This window comes from Canis lupus, chromosome 12 (genome assembly GCF_048164855.1).
Source record: "Canis lupus baileyi chromosome 12, mCanLup2.hap1, whole genome shotgun sequence".
NCBI classification, from domain to species: domain Eukaryota; kingdom Metazoa; phylum Chordata; class Mammalia; order Carnivora; family Canidae; genus Canis; species Canis lupus.
Genome location: NC_132849.1, coordinates 39,104,523 through 39,130,891, shown reverse-complemented (window position 1 = coordinate 39,130,891; position 26,369 = coordinate 39,104,523). Strand labels below are relative to the sequence as shown.

Below are 26,369 nucleotides of genomic sequence, written 5' to 3'. Positions count from 1 at the left end.
CTTTTCTTGGATGCTCTGTTATTACTTAAGTGAAGATCTCTAATTAGAATTTCTCTTCCCTCCAGTCAAGTTTTCCTCTTTTTTTTTTTTAACAGAAATATAGCTAACATAATGTATAAATTTAAGATATAGAACATATTAACTTGATACATTTTATATAGTGTAATATGATTATCATTGTAGCCATAGCACCTCTGTCACATTGTATGATAATCATTTCTTTATTTTGGTTGGAACAATTAAGATATAGACTCTTACCAAGTTTGGTAATTGTAATATATTATTGTTTATAATCACTGCTCTGCTCATTACTCCAGTACCTATTTGTAGACTAGTTGCAAGTTTGTACACTTAAACAGCATCTTTCCCATTCTCTCACCCCCATGCCCTAGCTAGCCACATTTTACTCTCACTTTTATGAGTTTTTTTATTTCATTTATTTCAATTTAATTACAGTGTAGTTAACATATAGTGTTATATTAATTTTGGGTGTATAATATAGTGATCCAACACTTCCATACAACACCTGGTGCTCATCACAAGTACACTCCTTAATCCCCATCACCTATTTCATTGAGCCCCCCACCCACCTCCCCACTGGTAACCATCTGTTTGTTCTCTATGGTTAAGAGTCTCTTTTCTCTTTGTCTTTCTTCTTTTTTCCCATTGTTTGTTTTGTTTCTTAAATGACACATGAGTGAACTCATATGGTATTTGTCTTTCTCTGACCGGCTTATTTTGCTTAGCAGTGTACTTTAGCTCCATCCATGTTGTTGCAAATGGCAAGATTTCATTCTTTTTTATGCCTAAATAATATTCCATTGTGTATATATATGTCACATCTTCTTTGTCTACTCATCTGTTAGTGGATACTTGGCCTGCCTCTCTAATTTGGCTCTTGTAAAGAATGCTGCAGTAAACATAAGAGTGTATATATCCTTTTGAATTTAATGTTTTCATATTTTGGGGTAAATACCCAGTGTAGTATGATTACTGATCATAGAGTAGTACTGTTTTTAATTTCTTGAGAAATTTTCATAAAGTTTTCCATAGTGGCTGCACCAGTTTGCATTCCTATCAACAATGCAAGTGTTTCTTTTTCTCCACATCCCCAACAACACTTGTTATTTCTTTGACTTTTTTTATCTTAGCCCTCCTAATAGGTGTGAGGTGATAGCTCATTGCGGTTTTGATTTGAATTTTCCTGATGATGAGTTACGTTGAGCATCTTTTCATGTGTTTGTTGGTCATCTATATGTCTTTGGAGAAATGTCTGTACCTGTCTTCTATCCATTTTTTAATCAGATTATTTGTTTGGTATTGCATTACACACGTTCTTTGTATATTTTGGATACTAACCCTTTACTGGATATGTCATTTACAAATATCTTCTCCCATTCAATAGGCTGTCTTTAGTTGTGTTGGCTGGTTGTTGTTTTTTGCTGTGTGGAAGCTATTTGTTTAAGAGGGGGAGTGGCAATGGAAGAGGGAGAGAGAAAATCCTAAGCAGGCTCAATGGCCAGCGCAGAGCCCAACACAGAGCTCAATCTCGAAACCCTGAGATCATGACCTGAGCTGAAATCGAAATCGAGAGTCAGACGCCTAACTGATTGAGCCACTAGGCACCCCATATTTTTAATTTTAAATCATTTTTCTCTATCTTAAAATCTTCAAATATTATTCAACCCCTCTTTCATGTAGTTTACTTGGTCAGTACTAGATCTTATCAGTGATGCCTTCAGGGAACTACTGGGAACTACCCCCCCCCCCCCGCCCATTATTTCTTTTTTATGTCCCACAGCTTTATCTATTTGACCAGGTTCCTTGGACTTAGTTTTCCCCCTTCTAGTTGTTTCTGTAGTCCATAACCAAATTGGTCTTCTCCAAACCTATGTTTAGATACCTCCTTTCTTTTATACACAAAACCTTAGTGGCAAAAGTCCACTTTCTTTGGCTTTGTTATGTCATTTGGTGTCTTGCTTATATCTCAGATTCTTTTATTCTGTTATTTCTCTGTCACTCTGGCCTAGAAATATCTATCCCTGAATCAGTCCCAATTTACATAATTTCAACTACATCTTTGCTGCTGAGTGCTACTTGAGAAGAGTAAGCAGCTACTTAGCTTAATAATTCCACAATAAAAGCATAATATCCCACCTCAGCTAGGCCCTTATAATCATTATATTTTTCCCTCTCCTTCCCTAGTTAACGTGTTCTTCTGTTGTCCACAGTGAAAGAGAAATTGGGGTAGAGAAACAAATTACCAGCATGTTGGGATCCCTGGGTGGCTCAGTGGTTTAGCGCTGCCTTCAGCCCAGGGCGTGATCCTGGAGTCCTGGGATCAAGTCCCGCGTCAGGCTTCCTGCATGAAGCCTGCTTCTCCCTCTGCCTGTGTCTCTGCCTCTCTCTGTCTCTCTCTGTCTCTCTCTCTCTCGAATAAATAAATAAAATCTTAAAAAAAAAAAATTCCCAGCATGTTAATATATTTTAAAATCTTACAAATGTCTACAAGTATGTAGCTGTTTTTATCTTGTTTATAGAGGTCTTAGACATCCAACCCAAATTTAGGTTCTGTGAGGTCAGAGATTATATCTTCTTTAGTCTACTTCTTGCTTTAATATTGTCACTGTTGAACACGGTGCCTCATACGTAAAAATTGTTCTGTAAATTTTGGTTAATATTCAAAGTCATCTATTGACTACAGCAAATTGTCAAAGCCCTGGTGTGATATTTGAGATCATTTCTCTCCCAGTAGAAAATTATAAACCAAGACTTATTATTTGTAGAACTGTTAACATCCCTACGTCTGTATCTCAGTGGTAGCATGTGGTAGAATGCAAAACTGTGTGAGCTCTCTGGATCCTCTTCTTCACTGGTTTAAATTAGGAAAAAAAGGTGAGGGGGCACCTGGGTGGCTCAGTCAGTTAAGCATCTGACTCTTGATCTCAGCTCAGCTCTTGATCTCAGGGTCATGAGTTTGAGCTCTGTGTTGGGCTGTACATGGGTGTGGAGCCTACTTTTGAAACAAAAATTAGAATGTTTAAATTGTTTCTAAGGTATTTTCTGAGCATTAAGTGAAATAATTAGTGTAAAACAATTTGCAAATATTCTACATAAGACCTGGTACCGGGGATCCCTGGGTGGCTCAGCAGTTTAGTGCCTGCCTTTGGCCCAGGGCACGATCCTGGAGTCCCGGGATCGAGTCTCGTGTCGGGTTCCCGGCATGGAGCCTGCTTGTTCCTCTGCCTCTCTCTCTCTCTCTCTCTCTCTCTCTCTCTCTGTCTATCATAAATGGATAAATAAATCTTTAAAAAAAATAAAAATTTAAAAAATTTAAAAATTTAAAAAAAGACCTGGTACCTGATAAATACTTGTTTACATTCAGTAAAATAATGGTACGTTTTTTTTTAAGATTTTATTTATTTATTTATTTATTTATTTATTTATTTATTTATTTATGAGAGACACAGAGAGAGAGAGACAGAGAGGCGGAGACACAGGCAGAGGGAGAAGCAGGCTTCATGCAGGAAGCCTGACGCGGTCAAATAAGTAAATAAAATTTTTAAAAGTAAATTTAAAAAGCGTATACATCACACATGAATGGTATCTTATAAATCATTAGCAGTGCTGTTCCTGTTACTGAGATGGGGGCACGGGTAGGGTTTGTGAGCATGCTACTCTGGGCTTTTCAGCAATATCAATTATTTTGGAGTTAGAGATTTTTGCCTATGTTGTTCACTGCTTCTTACAGTAGCTAGTATAAGGAAGGTGCTCAATAAATATTTGTAGGCTTGATGCTTTGGGTTTTGTTTTAAACTCGGTTCCTCCCTCAAATGGTGTTATGTTAGAATGCCAGAGTTTATAATTCTAATATCACTTATTTTCCCCTGTTTAGCGTCACACTGCTCAGCTCCGGGAAGAGCTGCTAAAACTTTCCTGTCCCGAAGGCTTAGACCCTGATGCTGATGATGCCTCGGATATGTGCAGTGCCCCAGCAGATGCTGAGGAGACTCTAATGCATGATCAGGTCAAACCAAGCAGCAGTAAAGAACTCCCCAGTGACTTCAAATTATGAGCTGCATTGACATGGACTTCATAGACACAAAGGCTTTGAAGCACAAGCCAAATATGTCAATATTTGTATGTAAGAAACTAATTATGTAATAGTTATTGAAACTGAAACTATACTATGCCCTTAAGGAGATCCAGTTTAATTCAAGGTGATCTTTTATTTACCTGTACAAGAGTGTAAACTTTTTTGTGCTTTTATTTTTCAATTGTGAGAACCACTGATTGGTATGTTCAACAAATTTGTGTATACAAAGAAATGGATAAATCACTGATATATAAGGGAAACTACCTTAGGAAAGAATGTTTACTGAATGTTTATTTTATTTTTTTTTTACTGTAGAGTGAGGGGTTGTTAACAAAGAATATATATTGGTCATTCTTACAACTACTATTTAAAGTCAGCAACTTTTCACTGAATTTGATAGATTTTATGTTTGGCCATATCTTCATGCTCATCTTTGATTTCTGAAGACCTCCTACATACACTTAAATAAAAGTTAAATGGACATACTCCCTCTTTTTTGATTTACTGGTACATTTTTTAAATGAAAAATATGCCATAAAATGCATTATAGCTGGAGACTTGCACTTGTATGGATGAATTTATTACATTCAACGTATTTAATTTTATGCCTTCTAATTCTAAGATGCAGAAAAAATAAATGAACATGATTTTATTCTATGCCAACATTTGGGCCTGTGAATGTATCCGTTATTTGAATTTAAATATATGAGAAGGAATGGTCAACTTGAAAAGTCACTCTAAACTGATTTTTTCCTAAAGGGCTCCTTTTTTCCTGGACTCTGGTTTTATTACTAAAGTCACATGTATGTATTCAAACATTGAGGCTCTGTGGAGCAGAGAGGATACCTCTCTGGTGCTGTTACAGTACGTTCTGTACCTGCCATATAGGCTCATTTTCATGCAAATTCTTCTTAGAGCCAAATAAATAAAGACTTAGGTGTATTAGTATGTCTTGTTTCTAAAACAGTTTGCCATGGTGTGAAATGCTATTTCTACAAAGAATTGGACTCTTTCAAGACCTAAGCATGGGAAAGGAAAGGATATTTTTCAAAAACCAATTATCACAAACTAAAAGCTAAGGTGATTTTTGACAATATTTATATAAAATGAAGTGGCGTGTGGGAACCTTGAATCTGGAGCTACCAGAAGGAGAAGCTATATTCTGAAGAAAGAGCTGCTCTCTGAAGAAAAGGGGGAACTAGGAAGCATGATGCTGACATACAAGGCACAGTGCTCCCTAAGCTTGGATGAAGGAGGGGACAAACTGCATGGGACCAGAAAATGCAAAGTTCTAAAACACTTACTGTTAGGTGCAGTGTGTGGTAAGCTAAATACACCAAGGATGACAAAATAGAGTCCATTCCTGAGAAAGCAGAGTCCATTTAATGCCATCCACACACATGCCAGCTAAAATCTAGGTATGAAATGATCAGCAATAAGAAGCAAAATACAGTCATCTGTCTTCCAGGTTTTTGGTTTTTGTCTGTCAAGGTCCTGTCAGGGATGGATGATAAAAGCTACTATAGCAAGTATAGTGTTTGCCTCCAGCTTGGAATTTTATTTTTAATCATTAAAATAAGGTTAGGTCATTTTTTCCAATTCACACCACTAGTCTTCAGAAAGCTTTACAAGAGGAAAGTAAACAGTACCAGTACTATAAGGTCCAGTTCATGTTTTTAAAAAACCAATATCTTAAAGTCTAAATTTGAGACTGATTACTCTTTAAAATGGTTCCATCTTGGATCCTGACATTATGCCAGCAAACATTTAAGCACTCATTCTGGTAGTAAGTACAGGTACCTGCACTTGAGGGTGGAATGACAGACATGGAAACATAATGTCAATATAATCGGTAAGTCCTCTGAAAAGAGTTCTTTACAGGCTACTATTGGGAACACAAGGGAAGAACACTCAGCTCAGGCAAAATGTCAGTGGGCATTGAGGCAATATGGTCAAGAAAGGCTTCATCAAGGAAGATAAGATATCTTGAGTGTTGAAAGATGAAGATAAAAAAAGTCAGGTAAGGACACCTGGGTAGCTCTCAGTTGGTTAACTGTCCGACTCTTGATTTTGGTTCAGGTCGTGATCACAAGATTGTGGGATTGAGTCTCTCATCTGGCTCCATGCTCGGCACAGTCTCCTTGAGATTCTCCCTCTCCCTCTCTCTCAAAAATAAATAAGTCTTTAAAAAAAGAAGTTGTTAGCCAAGCAGAAGTTATTACAGACATAAAAGAACAAAGGGAAAGCTTAAGTTAATAACATAATTGGGTTGTAAGAGATAATGTAGGATAGTCCAATGAAATGTAGGCTGTGATGTTAGATAGGAGAGCTTAGATCATAAAAGACTGTCTTGTTCAGAAGCTTTCCACCCTGTGGGTGAGGAAGATGAGGGGAGCAATCTGGTCATACTCTATTTTAGAGGATGATTCTACCAACTATGGGGAGGCAATAACGCTTAGGTTATTTCTGTCTTTCTAATTATAAATAATGCTCTAGTTAACATGATCAATACCTTTATTTCTTTATAAAAGCCCTCTAGACGCGATCCTGGAGACCCGGGATCGAATCCCACGTCGGGCTCCCAGTGCATGGAGCCTGCTTCTCCCTCTGCCTGTGTCTCAGCCTCTCTCTCTCTCTCTCTCTCTCTCTCTCTCTCTCTCTGTTACTATCATAAAATAAAAATAAGAAACAAATTAAAAATATATATACAAAAGCCCTCTAGTCCAGGTGGTAGATCATCAACTAGGACAAAGAGGTAGAGAAGAGTGAGGAAATAAACATATTTTTTGGTATAAGAATAACTGCAGCATGTTTACTGGCTGAGGAACCTGGGGCAGTGGTTGGGTGGTAGAGAGATGGAGAGGGTAAGCATGAAGGCCTTAGAAAAGGATGGAATACAGTCAAGACAATTGGTCTAGTCCTAAAACTATCAACTATGAAGTCTTAAAAGTACCAAAAATAAACTGCTTAGATACCATTGTAGCATTAAGACCGGTATCTACAAAGTTAGACAAATGTAGAAAGCACTATAAAACTTTTTTTGATGTCTTAAATTTGGTTTATGTAGGATGAGATGGGTGAGAGTGCAATGTTCTAGCCCATTGCCCACTGGGAGCAGCAGTTTTCTCAATGTAATTGTCTTCTTTGTTCTCATTAGATTTTTTCCTTATTTTACACAAGTGGATATTTGGAGTGAAAAAAGAGCACAATCAATTAAAATGCTACAAACATAAAATGCCAAAAAAATAACACAAATTGACAGACACATCGTTTTTTGTTTTTTATGGTTTTTTAAGATTTTTATTTATTAGAGAGCATGAGCTGGGTGGGGAGGAGCAGAGGGAGATGGGAGAAGCAGGCTCCCCACTAGGCAGGGATCCTGAGGTAGGGCTCAATCCCAACCCAGGGATCATGACCTGAGCTGAAGCAGACGCTTAACTGACTGAGCCACCAGGTGCCCCCAGATAAAACTTTATAATCACTTTTCCCTACATATTTTCACTGTCAACTTTTTTTGTGCTGTTATTTTTTTCACCTCTTCATAGACTACAATTTTTATAATATTTTCTAACTATTGAGTAGGAGTACAATTCATTATTTCTTCCAGCATGGTTAATATTTTTTTACTATTGATGGTAGGGATGCATTAAACATACAACCTCACTCACAGACACATATGGTGTTTACAGTATTCCAACAGGTTTGTGTCCCACCAACCCATAAATTCTAAATTTCGTTATTCCCATTAGAAAAGAACCAGGGCGCCTGGGGGCTCAGTCGGTTAAGTGACTGCCTTCAGTTCAGGTCATGATCCCAGGCTCTCTACTCAGCGGGAATTCTGCTTCTCCTCCCTCTGTCCCTATCCCTACCCCTTCCCCTTCTCATGCTATCTCTGTCTCAGTCTCTCTCTCTCTCCAAAAAAAAAAAAAAAAAAAAGAAAGAAAATGGGGACACCTGGGTAGCTCAGTCCGTTTCTCCCTCTGTGTTCACATGGTTCTCAGTCAGTTAGGTGTCTGACTCTTGGTTTCACCGCAGGTCATGATCTCAGGGTTGTGAGATCCAGCCCCACGTCGGGCCCTGCACTGGGCATGGAGGCTGCTTAGGACTCTCTCACTCTCTTCCTGTGGCCCTCTCACTCATGCTCTCTCACTCTCTCTCTCTCTCTCTCTCTAAATCTTTAAAAAAGGGATTTTTTAAAATCCCTGGGTGGCTCAGTGATTGTCTGCCTTTGGCCCAGGTCATGATCCGAGGGTCCTGGGATCAAGTCCCACATCGCACTCCCTATGGGAAGCCTGCTTCTCCCTCTGCCTATGTCTCTGCCTCTCTCTGTGTGCCTCTCATGAATAAACAAATAAAATCTTTAAAAGAAAAGAACAGAACCATGGTGCTTTTGTAATCTCTCTTTCTTTAACCAAGATATTTTAATCCTTTGGCTTATTTGAATTTTTGTCTCTTCTAGTAGTTTAATATTTAAGTACTTTTTAAAAAAGATTTTATTTATTTTACAGAGAGCACAAAAGCACAAGTAGGGGGAGCAGCAGGCAGAGGGAGAGGGAGAAGCAGGCTCCCTGCAGGCAGCCTGATGTGGGACTTAATCCCAGGACCCCGGGATCATGACCTGAGCCCAAGGCAGACCTTTAACTGACTGAGCTACCCAGGCACCCCAATTTCTAAATACTTTTATAAATGGCCTCCTTTCCTATCAGTTTAAAAAAAAAAAAAGATTTGAAGCAGAAAAGGCTCGAAGTGTTCTGTTTCTACGAACACAGTGATGAGCAGATGGACACAACCCCTCTGCTCACCGTGCCCCAGGTCTGGGTGGAAAAACAAGCTCTAAGCAAGTAATTCAAGGTGCCTGGCGCCCAAAGACCCAGGGGCGCCTGAGCGCAGCTGCATCTTCTCCCGTGGGAAACCTGGTCCTGTGTCCTGTCGGTCACGCTCCTTTCCAGGCCCGTTGTGATGTCAGGGATGCAGCTGAAATCACTGGGCGTATTCTTTGTAAACTTATCCAGGAATTCCCCTGGAACTGCCTGGGCACCAGACTCTTCTGGTCACTGTCTGGCCAGGAGGACTGCAAGTGTCCTCTTGCGTCCCGTGGCCAGGCCATCAGAGTGAGCCCAGCGCTCTTCTCAGGAAACAAGGCCTCCGTCCGCTGACCATCAAGATCCGGCCCAGCTTCCCCACCAAAAGTCATGACTTCATTGCCCTTTCTCAGCCCTTCTCCATACGCCAAGCCCTCAGGGAGAACGTCCCTTACAAATATTCAGCTGAGAAGCTGATGCTCATCCACCTGCGCTTTCACTGCAAACCTAAAATGAGATGCGCGTCCAGTCTTTGTGCGCTGCACACCATAAACCTTGTGTAACAGTCGTATTCCTGACAGGAGTCGGTTCCCACTGTGGCCAGGCATTGATGGGGATTTAATCTCACAACTTTAGCTATCTGATTATTGGAAGAACTTTCCATAGACATCTGACTGTACATTTCAAGCCTGGTTTTTCATCCAACATCACCAAGAACCTCTGGTGCGGAGCCCCACAGGACTTACTCATTTTTCACCCTAGGGCTTTCAACTTGTATTTTGTTCCATCATAGGTCAGCATAGGTGGCTGACCTATAGGTGTATTCCTGGAAGCCGGGCCTACGGGTCAATGGTTAATGATACCTTGATTATCCGTAGAAATGACTGCAAACTGCATAAATCTATCTCATTAAACCCAAATCAAATATATCCCCAACTCTGCAGATCCCCCAAATTATCACAGCCACTCTAATGCCATGTGATTGGAGAAGTATACCTGAGTGGAAGGCCGGAGAGACTTAACAATTGACCTGAAAGTATCTTACCTAAAAAAACAAAACAAAAACAAAGTACCCATTTTAAGTGCACAATCAATGGCTTTTAGTATATTCGCAGATATGTGCAAACGTCACCAACCCAATTTTTTTTAAAGACTTCTTTATTTGAGAGTGAGAGAGAGAGAACGAGCAGAGGGGAGAGGCAGACGGTGGGGGAGAGAAGCAAACTCCCCACTGAGCAGGGAGTCCAATGTGAGACTTGATCCCAGGACCCTGGGATCATGACCTGAGCTGAGGGCAGACAAGCCATCAAGGTGCCCCTCCTATGATGATCCTTTAAAATGATGTTAGTGGAACCTCCAGATTGTCAAAGGATTTTGGTTTTTGTTTTTGTTTTTAAAGATTTTATTTATTTATTCATGAGAGACACACACACACAGAGAAGCAGAGACACAGGCAGAGGGAGTAGCAGGCTCCACGCAGGGAGCCGGACACGGGACTCAATCCCGGAACTCCAAGATCACGCCCTGAGCCAAAGGCAGATGCTCAACCGTTGAGCCACCCAGGCGTCCCTGTCAAAGGATTTTGAGACCACTAATCAGTACCTGAAACAAAAAAGACAAAGCTGAATGTGTTGCTTACTAATAGCTTGCTGAGGTTGCCATAACAAAGTACCCAGACAGAAAGGCTTGACCAACGAGATCAAGGTGTTGGCAGGGTTGGTTTTTTTCTGAGGCTTCTTTCTGTAAGCTTGTAGGTGATTGTCTTCTCCCTCTGTGTTCACATGGTCTCTGTCTATGGGTTCACATGGTCCTAATCAACTTTTGATTAACAGCAAAGCAAAGTTTACTTTATGATAGTATAAGGCTCCCAAAAAGGGAGGGGATCTGAAACAATTGCCCTTTTTAAAAATTTTAATTAATTAATTTACATGGGGAGGAGCAGAAGGAGAGGGAGCATCTCAGGCAGACTCTGCACTGAATACAGAGCCCAACTGGAACATGACCTGAACCTAAATCAAGAATCATATGCCTAAACAACTGAGCCACTCAGGTGTCTCACTCCACAAAAATATGCTAAATCATATTTTTTATAATAAGTGCTAGTCATCAAAATAATTAAATAATTGGACATGTTGAAGTATTCCATTAATTGGTGAGTATTGTTTGCCTAAGTAATGAAATAAAGAACATAATTAGCATATTATTATATATCTAGTCCATAGAATTTATTTATGTTGACTTTATTTTTACAAAGTCTTTTTTTTAAAGATTTTATTTATTTATTTATTCATGAGAGACACAGAGAGAGAGGCAGAGACACAGGCAGAGGGAGAAGCAGGCTCCATGCAGGGAGTCCGATGTGAGACTTGATCCCAGGACCCTAGAGGCAAAGGCAGACGCTCAACTGCTGAGCCAACCAGGAGTTGCAAAAATGTAAATTTAAGTAAATGTTAAGTTGCATGTTTTCTACTTTTTCTTCTAAAACATCTAAAATGACTAGAATTAGGGCAGCCCAGGTGGCTCAGCGGTTTAGCGCCGCCTTCAGCCCAGGGCCTGATCCTGGAGACCCGGGATCAAGTCCCACGTCGGGCTCCCGGCCTGGAGCCTGCTTCTCCCTCTGCCTGTGTCTCTGCCACTCTTTCTCTGTCTTTCGTGAATAAATAAATAAATGAATAATCTTTCAATTTAAAAAAATGAATGGTACATCTGAGTTTAAAATTGTGAAATGTTTTCTAGCTGCTGTCCTTATCTGTTGTAAATAAAATTATAAATAAAATTATATTTCATGAGAACCTCCAGAACCAAAAATAGAACATGAAGAGTAGCAAAGGAATGAGCATTACTACTGTAAAAGGACACTTAATTATGCAAGAATCTGTCGCATTCATGCAAAGAGGGAAATTTATTCATTTATTTTTATTTTTTGTAAGTATTCTATTTATTTATTTTAAAAATATATATATTTGTTTATTTACTTAAACTTGACACTTCTCCCACTCACATTTTATTTTTTTTAGTTGAAGTTCGATTTGCCAACATACAGTATAACACCCAGTGCTCATCCCACATAGTGCCCTCCTTGGTGCCCTCACCCAGTCACCCCAACCCTGGCCCACCTTCCCTTCCATAACCCTTTGTTTGTTTTCCAGAGTCAGGAGTCTCTAATGGTTTGTCTCCCTCTCTATTTTTTCCCACTCATTTTCTCTCCTTTCCCCTATAATCCCTTTCACTTTTTCTTATATTTCCTGTATGAGTGAAACTATATGATGATTGTCTTTCTCCGATTGACTTACTTCACTCAGCATAATACCCTCCAGTTCCATCCATGTCGAAGCAAATGGTGGGTATTTGTCGTTTCTAATGGCTGAGGAATATTCCATTGTGTACATATATACCACAGCTTCTTTATCCATTCATCTGTCGAAGGACATTGTGGCTCCTTCCGCAGTTTGGCTATTGTGGACATTGCTGCTATAAACACTGGGGTGCAGGTGTCCCGGAGTTTCACTGCATCTGTATCTTTGGGGTAAGTCCCCAGCAGTGCAGTTGCTGGATCGTAGGGTAGCTCTATTTTTAACTGCAAAGACAGAAATTTAACAAGTGTCATTTCTCTTACTTAGGAGCTTCTGCAACTCAAATCCTACCTGTATTTTTAATTTATCAGAACATAGATTAATATGTAGAGATGTGGGGATTCCCTGGGTGGCTCAGTGGTTTAGCGCCTGCCTTTGGCCCAGGGCACGATCCTGGAGTCCTGGGATCGAGTCCCAGGTCGGGCTCCCAGCATGGAGCCTGCTTCTCCCTCCTCCTGTGTCTCTGCCTCTCTCTCTCTCTCTATGTCTATCATAAATAAATAAATAAATAAATAAATAAATAAATAAATAAATAAATCTTTAAAAAAGTATGTAGAGATGCCTTTTCCCTGGAGTCTAAACAGTATAAATCAAGAGGGCAGCTGTTCAAGGTCACTCTGTGTCCTTGGATCTTGAATGAGAGGGACCCTCGTGTATATTCTTTGATTTATTTTGTGGGTTTGTGATACATGGGTCCCTTTAGAGCTTCCTATCCAGGGCATGAGGCCCCCTTATGTGATTCTAAGCATCCAAAAGCATTCTAGAGTTGAGGGAGGGATGATAACTCTCTAAATAGGATCCAGCCCAGATTGTGTGAGTCAGAGAGGCATTGTTCCTGTATCTACATTTATGTCTCCTTTGTACCCATACTGTATCTAGGGAAGTCTTACTGAAAGCCTCCTAGTTTTTTCACCTGAATGAAGACCTATCAAAGGAATGGTTTTGTTTTGCTTTGTGGGACGAATAACACACCTTTCAGGGGAAGCATGCTAGTGGTTAGAGTCAACTTCCAGGAGCCCCAAGGACAAGGTGAACTAGGGAGACACCAGTAGGCTGCCTGGGTTCAGGCCCCACTTACCAGGGCAGTTTCCGAATAAGGAAATCTTTGCAGGATCTGGTTGCTTTTCATTGACTTTAGGTGTCTTGTTCTGTTCCACTGGACTTACATTCCTACCAACACTCCTACCTCAACCACATAAATCCTTTCTTTCCTCTGCTTCTCCAGTCTTTGCTTTCAGGAATTTTCAGTATCTGTACTGACTTTGGTTCCGGGGTTGTTTCCAGTATGTTCACGAGGGGGGTTATTTTACTTATTTACCTACTTGCTCTGACCTGCATACCAGTCACATACTTCTCTCTTCCATCATTGTTCACCAGATGGAGAGACCATGGAGCTTTATTTTTTTTTTAATTTATTTATGATAGTCACACAGAGAGAGAGAGAGAGGCAGAGACACAGGCAGAGGGAGAAGCAGGCTCCATGCACCGGGAGCCCGACGTGGGATTCGATCCCGGGTCTCCAGGATCGCGCCCTGGGCCAAAGGCAGGCGCCAAACCACTGCGCCACCCAGGGATCCCACCATGGAGCTTTAATGGTCAGACGAGGTTCAAATCCTAGTGTAATCTTAGGCAAGATACCTGCCTTTCAGTTTCCTTGGTTGAAAAATTGGCTTAATAATATTTGCCTTAGAGTTATTGTAAGACTTAAGTGAGATATCTGTTTAACTGTATTTAACCCCATACCCGATTTATCTTATATCTTCAATCCACGTTCATTTATTTGCCGCAGGACAAAGGCCTAGCTAACTCTGTTGAGGGTTAGCGATGGTTGTGGGGCTCTGAGAGACGCAGTGCTTGGAGAGAGCAGAGGACCAGCAATGGGATGAGAAGAAAGAATTGTGAGGTGAAGGCTTTTGAATGTTAGTTTTGGGAGATCAGATTTCACGTTTTATACAAGTCAATTTTTTTTAAAGATTTTTATTTATTTATTCATGAGAGACACTGACAGAGGGAGAAAAGCAGGCTCCCTGCAGGGAGCCGGATGTGGGACTCGATCCCAGGACCCCAGGATCACACCCTGAGCCGAAGGCAGACGCTCAACCACCGAACCACCCAGGCGCCCCTATAGAAGTCAATTTTTTGAGAACAGTGTTATTGAGGTATAACTGACATAGAAAAGAGTGCACATATTTTAACTGAGTATTTTAAGTTTTTCCATATGTATACTGCCATGAAACCATTAGCATAATCAGATAGTGAATATATCTGTTACTCCCCAACCTGTCCTTGTTCCTCCCTGCTTTCCTCTCCACTTCCCCTCCCCCAGCAACCACTAGAGCTTTCTGTCTCTAGTGATCAGTTTTTGTTTTCTTGATTTATATAAATCGACTCATATCATATCTCCTCTTTTTTTTCCCCTGGCTTATTTCACTCAGCATAATTACTTTGCTCTTTGTGTATATTGTATGTTTCCGTAGTTTATTCATGTTTATAGCTGAACACTATTCCATTGTATGAACATATCATAGTTTGTTTATTTGTTTCTCTGTGCATGGACATTTAGTTGTATCCAGTTTTTGGTGCTTCCTAAAAAGGCTGCTATAAACATTTAAAAACTGTTCTTATTAAACATGAGACTTGTGGGTGCCTGGGTGGCTCAGTGGTTGAGCATCTACCTTCGGCTCAGGGAGTGATCTGGGGTCCTGGGATCGAGTCCCACATCAGGCTCCCCCGCCGGGAACTTGCTTCTCCCTCTGCCTATGTCTGTGTCTCTCATGAATAAATAAATAAAATATTTAAAAACAAACAAAAACATGAGATTTGTTAATGAATGTGAAAAAGGATTGAAACGTCATGAAATGCTGGTTACAATCCTGCCTCCTTGTTACTGCTTAGGTATGAGATAGGACTAGTTAAAACACATACATGGGGCAGCCCTGGTGGCTCAGTGGTTTAGCACTGACTACAGCTCAGGGTGTGATCCTGGAGACTCAGGATCGAGTCCCACGTCAGGCTCCCTGCATGGAGCCTGCTTCTCCCTCTGCCTGTGTCTCTGCCTCTCTCTCCTGGGTATTCTCATGAATAAATAAATAAAATCTTTTTTTTAAAAAAACACATACATGTATCAGACCTGAAGCTACTTGGAGAAACGTGTCACTGACAATACAGTTTAAGGTTCTAGGGTAAACATGGCATGTTGAACATATGCCATCCCTCCTTCTTCAAAACCCACTAAATTAAAAAAAAAAACACTAAATCCATGATAAAGAAAAAAAAAATTACGACGTAACCTGCAGGGGAAGAGATGATGAGACTTGGTAGCCCTGGTGGGGAGCAAGTAACTGCTATAGCTGACCAGAGAAAGCCCAGTCCTAAAAGTGCAATGGGAGAAGCTAAGGTAAACTTGTATCTAGACTGAAGCATCCTGGAAAGACTCAGCAACTGGGAGCACTAGATGCCCTAGGACTGGAGGTCTCAGGTTAGGAAGAGGAAGGACTGAAATGAGGAGGACTCCTGCAAAGCTGAGTCAGTCTGTTGGAACCCCTGCCCACCTCTTCCCCTCCACTCTCCTTGCAGTGGTCTCTAGAGGGTCTGACATTCAGACTGGGTTTTGAATGTTGAGGCTCCTGGCTTTCCTGCTCTGCTTGTCTCTGGATCTCTGGCAACTGGACCTTCATTGCCCAGGTAGGAGATTAAAAATGTCTCTGAGAAATCTGACCAGCCCAAGAAAAAAGACTAACTATATAGTAACATGAGGGTTCCCAGAGGACCACCCAGCCAAGCCACTCTGGTCATCCTAAAGTGGACATAGCCTACTCACCAGCTCAGTGTCCACTCTGTTTTTTTGTTTTTAGTTTTTTTTTCAATTGAGACCATAATTTTTTCTCCCACATTTTTATTTGCCTGAAGAGAGATGAATGTACTTGTTATCATTGTCAAGCATATCTTACTCAAACTAACCTTGAATTACAGAGAAAGCACCAAGTTCACTGTGTGGGACAATGTGGCTTTCCAGGCAAGTGATCAACCTACTGTAGCGGCCACTGTGTCTCTGCTTTAATAGCTCTAACAACTGTCAAATGGTTTACACAGTGTAGGATTTTGTGCTTAAAAAGACCAAACGACATGCTGATTAAATATTTCCTGTACAAATGGCTTTTACTTATCAGTAAGAAGACATTCTTGGGCATCCTCCCTTCTCCACTCTGCCCAGATCTGGCTTCTCGTGGCTGCTGCTGGCTGAAGCTGAGCACCATTCCCTCCACAGTCTGGAGTGATTTTGGGTACTGACATCCTTGGAGCCGGCACTGGGCTAGGCTCTTTCAGAGATCTCTGGCACTAGATTGCTCCAAGAATGCCGTTTGGTCAGAGTTACCCTGGCTAGCGTGCAGCACTCTCACAGTGCAGGTTCAAGCCCACTGGGGTAGAGTCCTGGCTCCCTGAGGCCTGGCGTTCTGAGCCTCGGTATTGGCCTAGGAGCATGGCTATAGAAAAGAAAGGAGGTCGAATCAGGCTCCAGCTCTGACCTCAGTGGCAGACACACAAGGGTGGCAGGTTTCTGGACTCAGTCAATCCTGCACAAGCTTCGCTGCACCAGCCACAGGGTCAGAGGTCCCACTCAGTCATGATTTATGTAGTGGCAGCATCAAAACCAGATAGTTTTCTTACACTTTTTATTTTTAATTATTTTTTAAAGATTGCATTTATTTATTCACGAGAGACACACAGAGAGAGGCAGAGACACCGGCAGAGGGAGAAGCAGGCTCCATGCAGGGGACTGGATCCCAGGATCCCTGGATCACAACCTGAGCCGAAGGCAGATGCTCAACCACTGAGCCACCCCAGTGCCCCCACTTTTAAAAAACAGTTATTTATGTATTTAGTTAGCTATGTATGTGTGTCATCTCTACACCCAGCCTGGGACTTGAACTCACTACCCGGAGATCAAGAGTCGCATGCTGCTCCGGCGGAGCCAGCCAGGCGCCCCAAAACTTCCCTTATACTTTAATTCGTTCTAAGAAAAAAAGACCTATTCTCTGCGAGGTGGTTCTTGCGCTTCCGCTCCAGAGGGTCTCTAACTTCCCGGGAATGGTGCCCGAATGCTGTTAGGGTACCCTAAAATGCCCACGTGCATTTTGCATTTTTTGTGAAGGTCATGTAGTCAGGAGGTTCTGATCCAAAAATGTTTAGGAACGCAAGCGGCAGATCATTCATTCCTGCAATCTCTGCGCAGGACAAGACCCGGGCCTCCAGCCGCATTTTCAGCCCCAGCCTCGGAGGGTGGTGCAGGAGGACCCCGCCTCCCTCAAGTCTTGCACAGCCCCTTGGCTCCGCCCCCTCTGGGCGGGGCCAGCACAGACCACGCCCTCCAACCCGCCCATTCGCTGCTCCAGGCGGGGCATCTCTACTGGGCATGCTCAGTGCCAAGGCCAGGCGTGGGTCTCCCGGCCGGAAACCCGAGCGGCGCGTGCGTATCTTTCCCAGGGTGTCCCGCGCTGCTGTCATGGCCGCGTCCAGGTGACGATGTCCGCACGTGGGCTTCCGGGGCCGTGGGAGTATTCACAGGCACTGTCGCCGCTAGATTTCGGCATCTTTGGACCCTCTTCCTTTCACTTTCTTCTTTTGACTCCTGTGGGAACCCGCTTTGACTGCAGCGATGTCCAGGGTGATGTGGACGCCGGAGCTGGCAGTTTTGAGGGGCTTCGCCACCGCGGCTGAGCGGCGGCGGTGGAAGCAGGAGGGAGTCTCCGGCTCAGGTGAGAGAGGCGAGGTTGCCCGGAGCACTGGAAGGTCCTCCTTGTTTCGATTATTATTATTATTTTTTTTTTTCTGCCGCAATCTGGCTGATCCCTTAGGCGTAGGATTCTTGCTGCTGGATGCGGGGGGCGGGGTCCCCGGGCTCCGCGCCTTCTCCCTGCCTGGGTTCCGCGGTAACCGCCGAAGCCCGGTCAGCTTCTTTTCGGAGCCCTTAACGTTTAAGGTCATTTAATCCTTGCGATAAACACTTAAGGTGGATACTCCGTTTCATGCCATTTAGCAGGTGAAGACGTTTAAAGACAGATTGACTAATTTATTCCGGGTCCCACAGCTGATATGCACAAAAGTTGAAACGAGGCAGCAACGATGTAATGTTTGTGAACTGTGCACATTTACTGGAGAGGCAGGGTTAAAAGCGTGTTTACTAGTGACAGATGTGGGATAAAGGCCCATCTGGTTGTGGGATTTAGGCTGGACCCGGAAGAAAAATAACAGTTTAGTAGGACAGTGTCTAAGTGTGTGTGTGTGTGTGTGTGTGTGTGTGTGTGTGTGAAGGCAACAGGTGCTTCTGGAGAGAGGTAGTTTTTGAAGTCTGATTTCATGGAAGGAGTCAGACATGAGCTGAATTTTGATTAAAAAGGTCAGACAAGTGGAGAAGAGCTCAGCAGGAGAAATCGCAGGTGTAAAAATGTGGAGGCGGGAAGGTGCATGGGGTATTAGAGGAGCAGGGAGAGAACCAGCTGTTCCTCAGGGCAATAGTGGGGATCCGAGAAGCTACATTATGAAAGGCCTTAGACCCGATTGTAGAAACTTTTCTGTTGTGAATAGGACTCTTTTTCAATTTCCAGCAGTAAATGACCAATGAGGAATATTATTCCTGGATCTAATTTCTACCTTGCGGCTCATCGTATGGATGAGCTGTGAATTGTAGAAGTGATGTTCATAGAATAATAGGAATTTGTTCAGTGCTTTGTGATTAATGTATAGTAAGCATTCTAAGGAAATACATTTTTTTTTGCATGTGAAAATGGTAGATTTGCCTAATAGCGTTATCCTTTACAACATGAAAAGAATTGGTCTTTTGGATTATTGAGCTGATTTTTTATATTGCAGAGAGTGGATCTTTCTTACAATTGCTGCTCGAAGGGAACTATGAGGCCATATTCTTAAGTTCATTGACTCAAAATATTTTTAACTCAACAATGATGACTGAAGAAAAGATTGACAGCTTCCTAGAGAAGCAGATAGTAACATTCCTGGATTACTCAACAGATTTGGACACAACTGAAAGGTAGAATTTTATTTGAAATTTTCATAGAGAAGGGACGCCGAGGTGGTTCAGTGTTGAGTGTCTGCCTTTGGCCCAGGTCACGATCCCAGGGTCCTGGGATTGAGTCCTGCAATGGGCTCCTGGTGGGGAATCTGCTTCTCACTGTGCCTATGTTTCTACTTCTCTTTCTGTGTCACTCGTGAATAAATACATTAAAAAAAAGAAAAGAAATCTTCATAGAAAAGCCGACTGAATACATCTAATAGTGCTTTGCCAGTCTAAGACAGTCATTGTTGGAAAATGTGCTCTTCAGTATGGCAGCCACTAGTCACATGTGGTTGAGCTTGAGGTAGGTAGTGCAACTGAGGGACACAATTTTAAATTTCATTTAATTGTAATTAAATTTAAAAGAGCCCTGTGTGGCTCATGGTTATAATATTAGACATTGAGACATAAATTGTTTAAGTTTCAGAAATTTTATTTTGTAATATTTGGATAATCTCTGTGCATGTTGGTTAATATTTTACATTTTTAATAGTAAAACTGAAATGAAATTGTGGTTATACAGTGGTTCATATTTGTTTCTTTATTCTTGTATGCAGACAACAGGTGATATTCCTAATTGGTGTAAGCAGTTTGCAACTTTTTGTTCAGAGTAACTGGACAGGGCCGCCCGTTGATTTACAACCTCAGGATTTTTTGCCGTCCATTTTGTTCCAGCAATTCAGTGAGGTATGCTTCTTGGAAATGTCATATATAGTTATTATTGTGTTACTGTTTTCTTTAGGAACTGGTTTTTATAAACTGGAGTTAATAGTAGGTAGGAAAAAAAAAACATGACTTTTACCTTGTACAAAATCTACTAAGAATGCTTGTTCATTAATCAGATTTTTCAAGTACTTCCAGAAGGTTCAGTGTCAGGAATGGAATTATTAGAGATAAGTGTTAATAATCTGAAGGTAGGGCAGCCCCGATGGCTCAACGGTTTAGCGCCGCCTTCAGCCCAGGGTGTGATCCTGGAGATCTGGATCGAGTCCCACATCTGGTTCCCTGCATGGAGCCTGCTTCTCCCTCTGCCTGTGTCTCTGCCTCTCTCTCTCTCTCTCTCTCTCTGTGTCTGTCATGAATAAATAAAATCTTTAAAAATAAACAATAATCTGAAGGTAGAAGGGCTCCTGCCTGGCTCAGTTGGTGGAGTGTATGACTCTTGATTTTGGGGTTGTTCGAGCCCCACGTTACGCATAGAGCTTACTTAAAAAAATAAATAGGGGCACCTGGCTGGCTCTGTGGTTGAGAGTCGGACTCTTAGTTTTGGCTCAGGTCTTAATCTCAGGGTCAAGAGATTCAGCCCTCTATTGGACTCTTTGCTGAGCATGGAGTCTGCTTGAGATTCTCTCCATCTCCCTCTGCCCCTCCCCCTGCTCGCATGCTCTCTCAAATAAATAAATCTTTGAAAATAAATAAATAAGTAAAATATATTTTAAAAATCTGATGGTGGGAGTGGAAAGAGAAGTACAAAAACAGCCATAATCTGATAGCCACAGTAATTAGCTCTGTACACATCTGTGTAATAACTATATTATGTTGTAATAGAATAATTGAAATTCTGATCCTGGCCCTAAATCATTAACAAGAGATTAAAAAATTTTCTGTATGTTATGTCTAAGAAGGGAATTTAATGTTCACTTTATAAAAGTTGTCATTAAAGTAAAATCCCAAAGATTGTCACTTAAAGAGATATGCCTCAGTTGTCTAGAAATTTGCTTATATGGAACATCTCATTTCTTCTCTTGTTGTGTATGAAACAGTTTCTGCCTCTTCAGCCCTGTGGTTTAGGTTAAAAATTCACCAAATAGTCAAAGTCGTAAGTGTTTGTTGCACACAGATATGTGGGGTGAGTGCTTAATTCACATGTTCTGTTTTTAAAAATTTTTTTAAAGATTTTATTTATTTATTCATGAGAGACCCAGAGAGGGGCAGAGACATAGGCAGAGGGAGAAGCAGGCTCCTTGCAAGGAGCCTGAAGTGGGACTTGATCCCGGCACTCTGGGGTCACTACTTGAACCGAAGGCAGATGCTCAACTGCTGAGCCACCCGGGCATCCCAATTCACATGTTCTATCAGTTTGAGGATTCTGGAGATGAGAAAATGGAAGCTCCCAGTGGTGAAGGAAACTTGTTGGAGGTCTTAGAGCTAGGCAATTGGAAGCCACATTTTCTGGGTCCAAATCCAGCCCTCTTTCTGCTATACTAGTGCAGAAGCACCTGTGATGTCAGGTAACAATTCAAAGCAGTACAGAAATAGGTTACATGAGAGATTTGGACTGTAAAATATTGAAGTTAAGAGATGTGGGGAATGGGAATTTTGTCAGTTTAGCTGGGAGTGGTCCTTGAGTTAAACCTGAAGGGTGATGAGAAATGGACAGGTAGGGAAGAGGAGGAAAGGCAGTCTGGGTGCGGTCATGTAAGTAGATGCTCACAGCGGGGAAGAGTGCAGTGTTTGTGGGAGCGGGATGTTGTGAGCCTGCTGAAGTAGCATTGAAAGGTCAGACTTCATGGGATTCAGGCCAGATTGTAGGAAACTTTGAGACTTTTTAAAAAAAATTTTTTTAGATTTTTATTTATTTATTCACAAGAGACACACAAAGAGAGGCAGAGACACAGGCAGAGGGAGAAGCAGGCTCCATTCAGGGAACCTGATGTGGGACTCGATCCTGGGTCTCCAGGATCACGCCCTGGGCTGAAGGCAGGTGCTAGACCGCTGAGCTACCCAGGCTGCCTGAAACTTTGAGACTTTGATTTTAGTTGTTGGTTTTTTTTTTTTTTTTTTTTTTCCATTAGAACTATCTCATACATTGGGGGAAAAAAGCATATGAAGTGTATGCAGTTGAAATAATAAAACTCCTTTGTTGGGAATCCCTGGGTGGCACAGCGGTTTAGCGCCTGCCTTTGACCCAGGGCGCGATCCTGGAGACCCAGGATCGAGTCCCACATCGGGCTCCCGGTGCATGGAGCCTGTTTCTCCCTCTGCCTGTGTCTCTGCCTCTCTCTCTCTCTCTCTATCATAAATAAATAAATTAAAAAAAATAAATAAATAAATAAAACTCCTTTGTTCTCACCACCCAGTTTGAGAGAGAAACATTAGCAGCGCAGGAGAACAGAGCTTCATGACCACTGTTCTACAGATGTGGAGCAGAGGGGCCCTGTGTGGGGCCTGTGTGGGTGTGGGGGAGCCTTTCAACTGGTCCCTTCTGGTTGGCAGCATTTGCTAGATCCCTGCTGTGCACCACTAATCATAGCATCTTCTCCGTGTGCTGTGACTGGGAAAGGGGTTGGGAAATACCGCCTTAGAAGGTCCCCTGCGTGCGCTTCTGGATGATGTCCCCGGCCGCCCTCTCCCATGAGCCAGTCCCATGAATTTTGTGTTAACCATTCCATTGCTTTTCTTCATAGTTTCAGCACCTATATAACTGTAGAATACCTATTGTTTAATTTTGCCAGTTTTTGGACTTCTGTAAAATGAAACAAACTGTATACATTCTTCTGTGACTTGCTTTGCTCAATGGTATATTTTTGAAATACTGTTTTTTGAAATACTGTATTTTAAAATACTGTTATTCATTTTTACTGTTGTATAGTATTTCAGTTGTATGACTGCATCAGAATCTATATGTCTGTCTATTGATGGCCATATAGTACGTTTCCTTTTTATTTATTGCTGTATATTACATTAATGCTATTAGGAACACATCTTCTGGAAATCATTTGCAAGAATTTCAAAGCATAGCATACTAAAAAATGACTAATGCAGTGTGCTTAATGGAGGATGCTGTTTTTACTGGTCCTCGGGCTATGATCTTTTAGCCACTTATACACCCTTCCCAGCAAGGAGTGGGGAAGCTCTGCAGTGCTCTATATATCCACAAGTGGAGTTGCTTTGCCTTAGAGTGTAAGCATGTTCATCTCTTTTTGGTAAGGTCAGGTTGTTTTTATTTTTATTTTATTTTTTTAAAGATTTTATTTATTTGACAGCACAAGCCAGGGGAATGGCAAAGGGAGAGGGAGAAACAGGCTCCCTGCTGAGCAGGTTCCATCTCAGGACCCTGGGATCATGACCCGCGCTGAAGGCAGATGTTTAACTGACTGAGCCACCCAGGCGCCTCTCAGTTTGTTTTTATTTTTTATTTTATTTTTTTTATTATTTTTTTTGGTCAGTTTTTTTATTTTTTATTTATTTTTAATTTTTTTAAGTTTTTATTTATGATAGTCACAGAGAGAGAGAGAGAGAGAGAGAGAGAGAGAGAGAGGCAGAGACACAGGCAGAGGGAGAAGCAGGCTCCATGCACCGGGAGCCTGATGTGGGATTCGATCCCGGGTCTCCAGGATCGCGCCCTGGGCCAAAGGCAGGCGCCAAACCGCTGTGCCACCCAGGGATCCCGTCAGTTTGTTTTTAAAAGGAATATTCAATTTATACTCTTTGCCAGCAATCTGAGAATTTGGAAGGTAGGGGGAGTTGAAGTTTTTAAACACGTCAGTATTTTCTAATTGTCATTTTTCTGTGCTGATTTATGTTTCTTAGCTCTTGTGAAGCACAAATATTTGTGAACATATTTTATGGTCATGGAGTATAGTGACCAAAGCCAAATTCATTTTCCCTGCTTTTAACTTATGGCCTTGTCCATTTTTAATACTGTTTTCCGATGTCTGGTGCTAACCAAAGGTATAGCACTGAAGGCCCATGTCCAAGCATTACTGGTCACCTCTTACAAAGAAAGGTTGATCTTAGTAATCTGGTTTTATAGTAAATTTATCTCAGGCTTGCTGATGTTCAACTTTTTTTCACTATTATGATAAATACTTATTTTTACATGTCACATGCTGTCTTGACTGAGGAATAATTCCTAAGAGAGTCATAACCTTTGCTTTGTCAGTTTTTATTGAAAATGTAAACAATCCTTTTTAAAAACAGACCATTCATTTCCCAAAACCTCTTGAAACACATTTAGAACTCAGCTGGAATATCAGTGTTATATCTTGGGGGTCGGCAGAAGCTGATTTACCTAAGCAGAAGATAGAAAAGCATTTCATTTTTTCATGATGATGCAAGGTAGCACTGGGAAGAGAAATGTGTTTATTTGGTTATTCATACATTCACTCATTTATTTATTACTTGCCTTGTTAATACCATTTCCAGAGAAGGTTTTTTTTTTTTTTTTTAATTCATTTTAGAGAGAGAAGAGAGCATGTGTGAGGAGAGGAAGGGGCAGAGGGAGGGAGAGGGAGAGACAATCTTAAAGCAGACTCTACACCAAGTACAGAGCCAGACAGCAGGGCTGATCTCATGACCCTAAGATCATGACCTGAGCTGAAATCAAGAGTTGGATGCTTAACCGACTGAGCCACCCAGGTGCCGCCCGTCTCCAGAGAATTTTGAATTGAAGAGTAGGTGGTTTAGTAACCACCCTTGGGTTTGAGTATCAGAGACAGTATACATAGGTAGTATACCACGGGCTATTGCTTTGTATCGTTTTTTGTTACCCTAGTAAATTACTCATTTATTACTTATCTATAGAGATTTCATTTAGAAGAGAATGATTTAAATTTCTGCTAAATTAATGTGTTTCTCATTTCAAAATGATTAGAATATGGTTTTTTTTTTAAAGATTTATTTATTTTAGAGGGAGAGAGAGAGAGAGGCATAAGAGCAGGGAAGGAAGAGGGCAGAGGGAGAGGGAAAGAGAGAGAATCTCAAGCAGACTCCTCACTGAGCATGGAGTTTGACATGGGGCTCGATCCCACGTTCCTGAGATCATGCCCTGAGCTGAAATCAAGAGTCAGCTGCCCAACCGACTGAACCAACCAGGCACCCAGATTCTTGTCCTAAAGGCATGTCATATCTTGTTGTACTTCACCAGTTTGGTTGGGACTTTGGGAAATAAAGGTGGTTAAATCTTTATTTTGGTATCTTTGTATGAGAAGAGAACTCGATGAGGCTGTGAATACAGTCTGGGTACAGAGGGCAGGTTTTTCTCCCAAGCTTTTAAGTGAGTGTATCCAGTGGTGTATTCAGCACCTCCACTTGGAGGTCTCACAAAACACCTTGGGCTCATGTGTTGCAGACTGATCTCACGGTGAGGGGCTCCTCTACACTGGGCCTCTTCCATTATCTGTATGTCAGTAGCACACCACCATAAGTGGTCCCAGTCAGAAGACTAGATGTGATCCTGGCCCTGTCTTGCAGCCTTCTAATGCTTGGCCTGGTCCTGAACCATCCTGAGAGGCAGGAAGAGATCTGTGGGGAAGGCAACTGGAGTGGTAGGAAGAACAGTGGTTTGGGAGTAGGACAACACGCTGGGATTTCTGTTCAAACACTGACTTCTGTGTCATTTTTCAGCTACACATAACATTTATATCTATTTCCTTCTAAAATTGAGGTAGCCATAATAACGTCACCATAGTTTCTTAATTATTGAAGTTTAAAAAAAAATTCCTTTGCCCTTAGTGTAGGTAATGGTAAGCTTTGTTTGTGGTTTGGTGGCGCTTTTTCATGGTAAATCTCTATTTCTCTGTTACACTTCTTGATGATGAAGGTAGGACAGTGGATGAACCCACAGCTATTTCTTTCTTGGCCATATTGAGCTCTTCAACAACATATTGAGCCAAGTACTGGCATTATTTGGCTTATTTAATTTAATCCTTATGAGAACGCTATAATGAGTGAGTTTTATTATTTCATATTTGAGGCTTCAGTTAAAAAATTTACCCATACCAAACGAGTAAGAGGCAGAAAAAGGACACTATTCTGTGTCTATTACATTAGAGCCCGTGCTTCTAATATGTAAGCATGCTTGCTGTCTATTTTATGGTAGCTGTCAAAATTATAAAGTACACATCTTAGAAAACACGGGTGCCTTGTCCATTGTAGAAAATCTCTGTTCAGCCAAGGAGTGGATTTTTCAAAGGCATCTCTTTTTTTGCAGCCTTATGTTCTTACCGGTCCATGGTTATAAGCCCACTCAGCATTTGCTATGTAGGACCTTACTGGCTGTTTGGCTTAGGTATTATGGAGCAAGGGCAGCTTGGGTGGCTCAG

General features: G+C 41.6%; 2 protein-coding genes across 20 annotated transcripts in view; both read left to right on the top strand.

Annotated features, from left to right (window-relative positions):
* The window catches only part of BIRC6 (baculoviral IAP repeat containing 6), a 230,898-nt gene extending 226,137 nt beyond the window's left edge, over positions 1–4,761 (top strand). For all 18 annotated transcript variants that reach the window (XM_072770594.1, XM_072770588.1, XM_072770595.1 and 15 more), the window contains one exon: positions 3,896–4,761. In XM_072770594.1, coding sequence (XP_072626695.1) covers positions 3,896–4,075 — 180 coding nt within the window. In that variant the 3' untranslated portion in view covers positions 4,076–4,761. The remainder of the gene's footprint in view (positions 1–3,895) is intronic.
* A 12,922-nt stretch (positions 4,762–17,683) lies between these two features.
* Positions 17,684–26,369, top strand: part of TTC27 (tetratricopeptide repeat domain 27) — a 172,046-nt gene continuing 163,360 nt past the window's right edge. The window contains exons 1-3 of one of the 2 annotated variants that reach the window (XM_072770575.1): positions 17,684–18,007; positions 19,122–19,299; positions 19,881–20,010. In XM_072770575.1, the coding sequence (XP_072626676.1) occupies positions 17,908–18,007; positions 19,122–19,299; positions 19,881–20,010 (408 nt within the window). In that variant the 5' untranslated portion in view covers positions 17,684–17,907. The remainder of the gene's footprint in view (positions 18,008–19,121; positions 19,300–19,880; positions 20,011–26,369) is intronic. The other variant, XM_072770576.1, reaches the window with a different exon arrangement.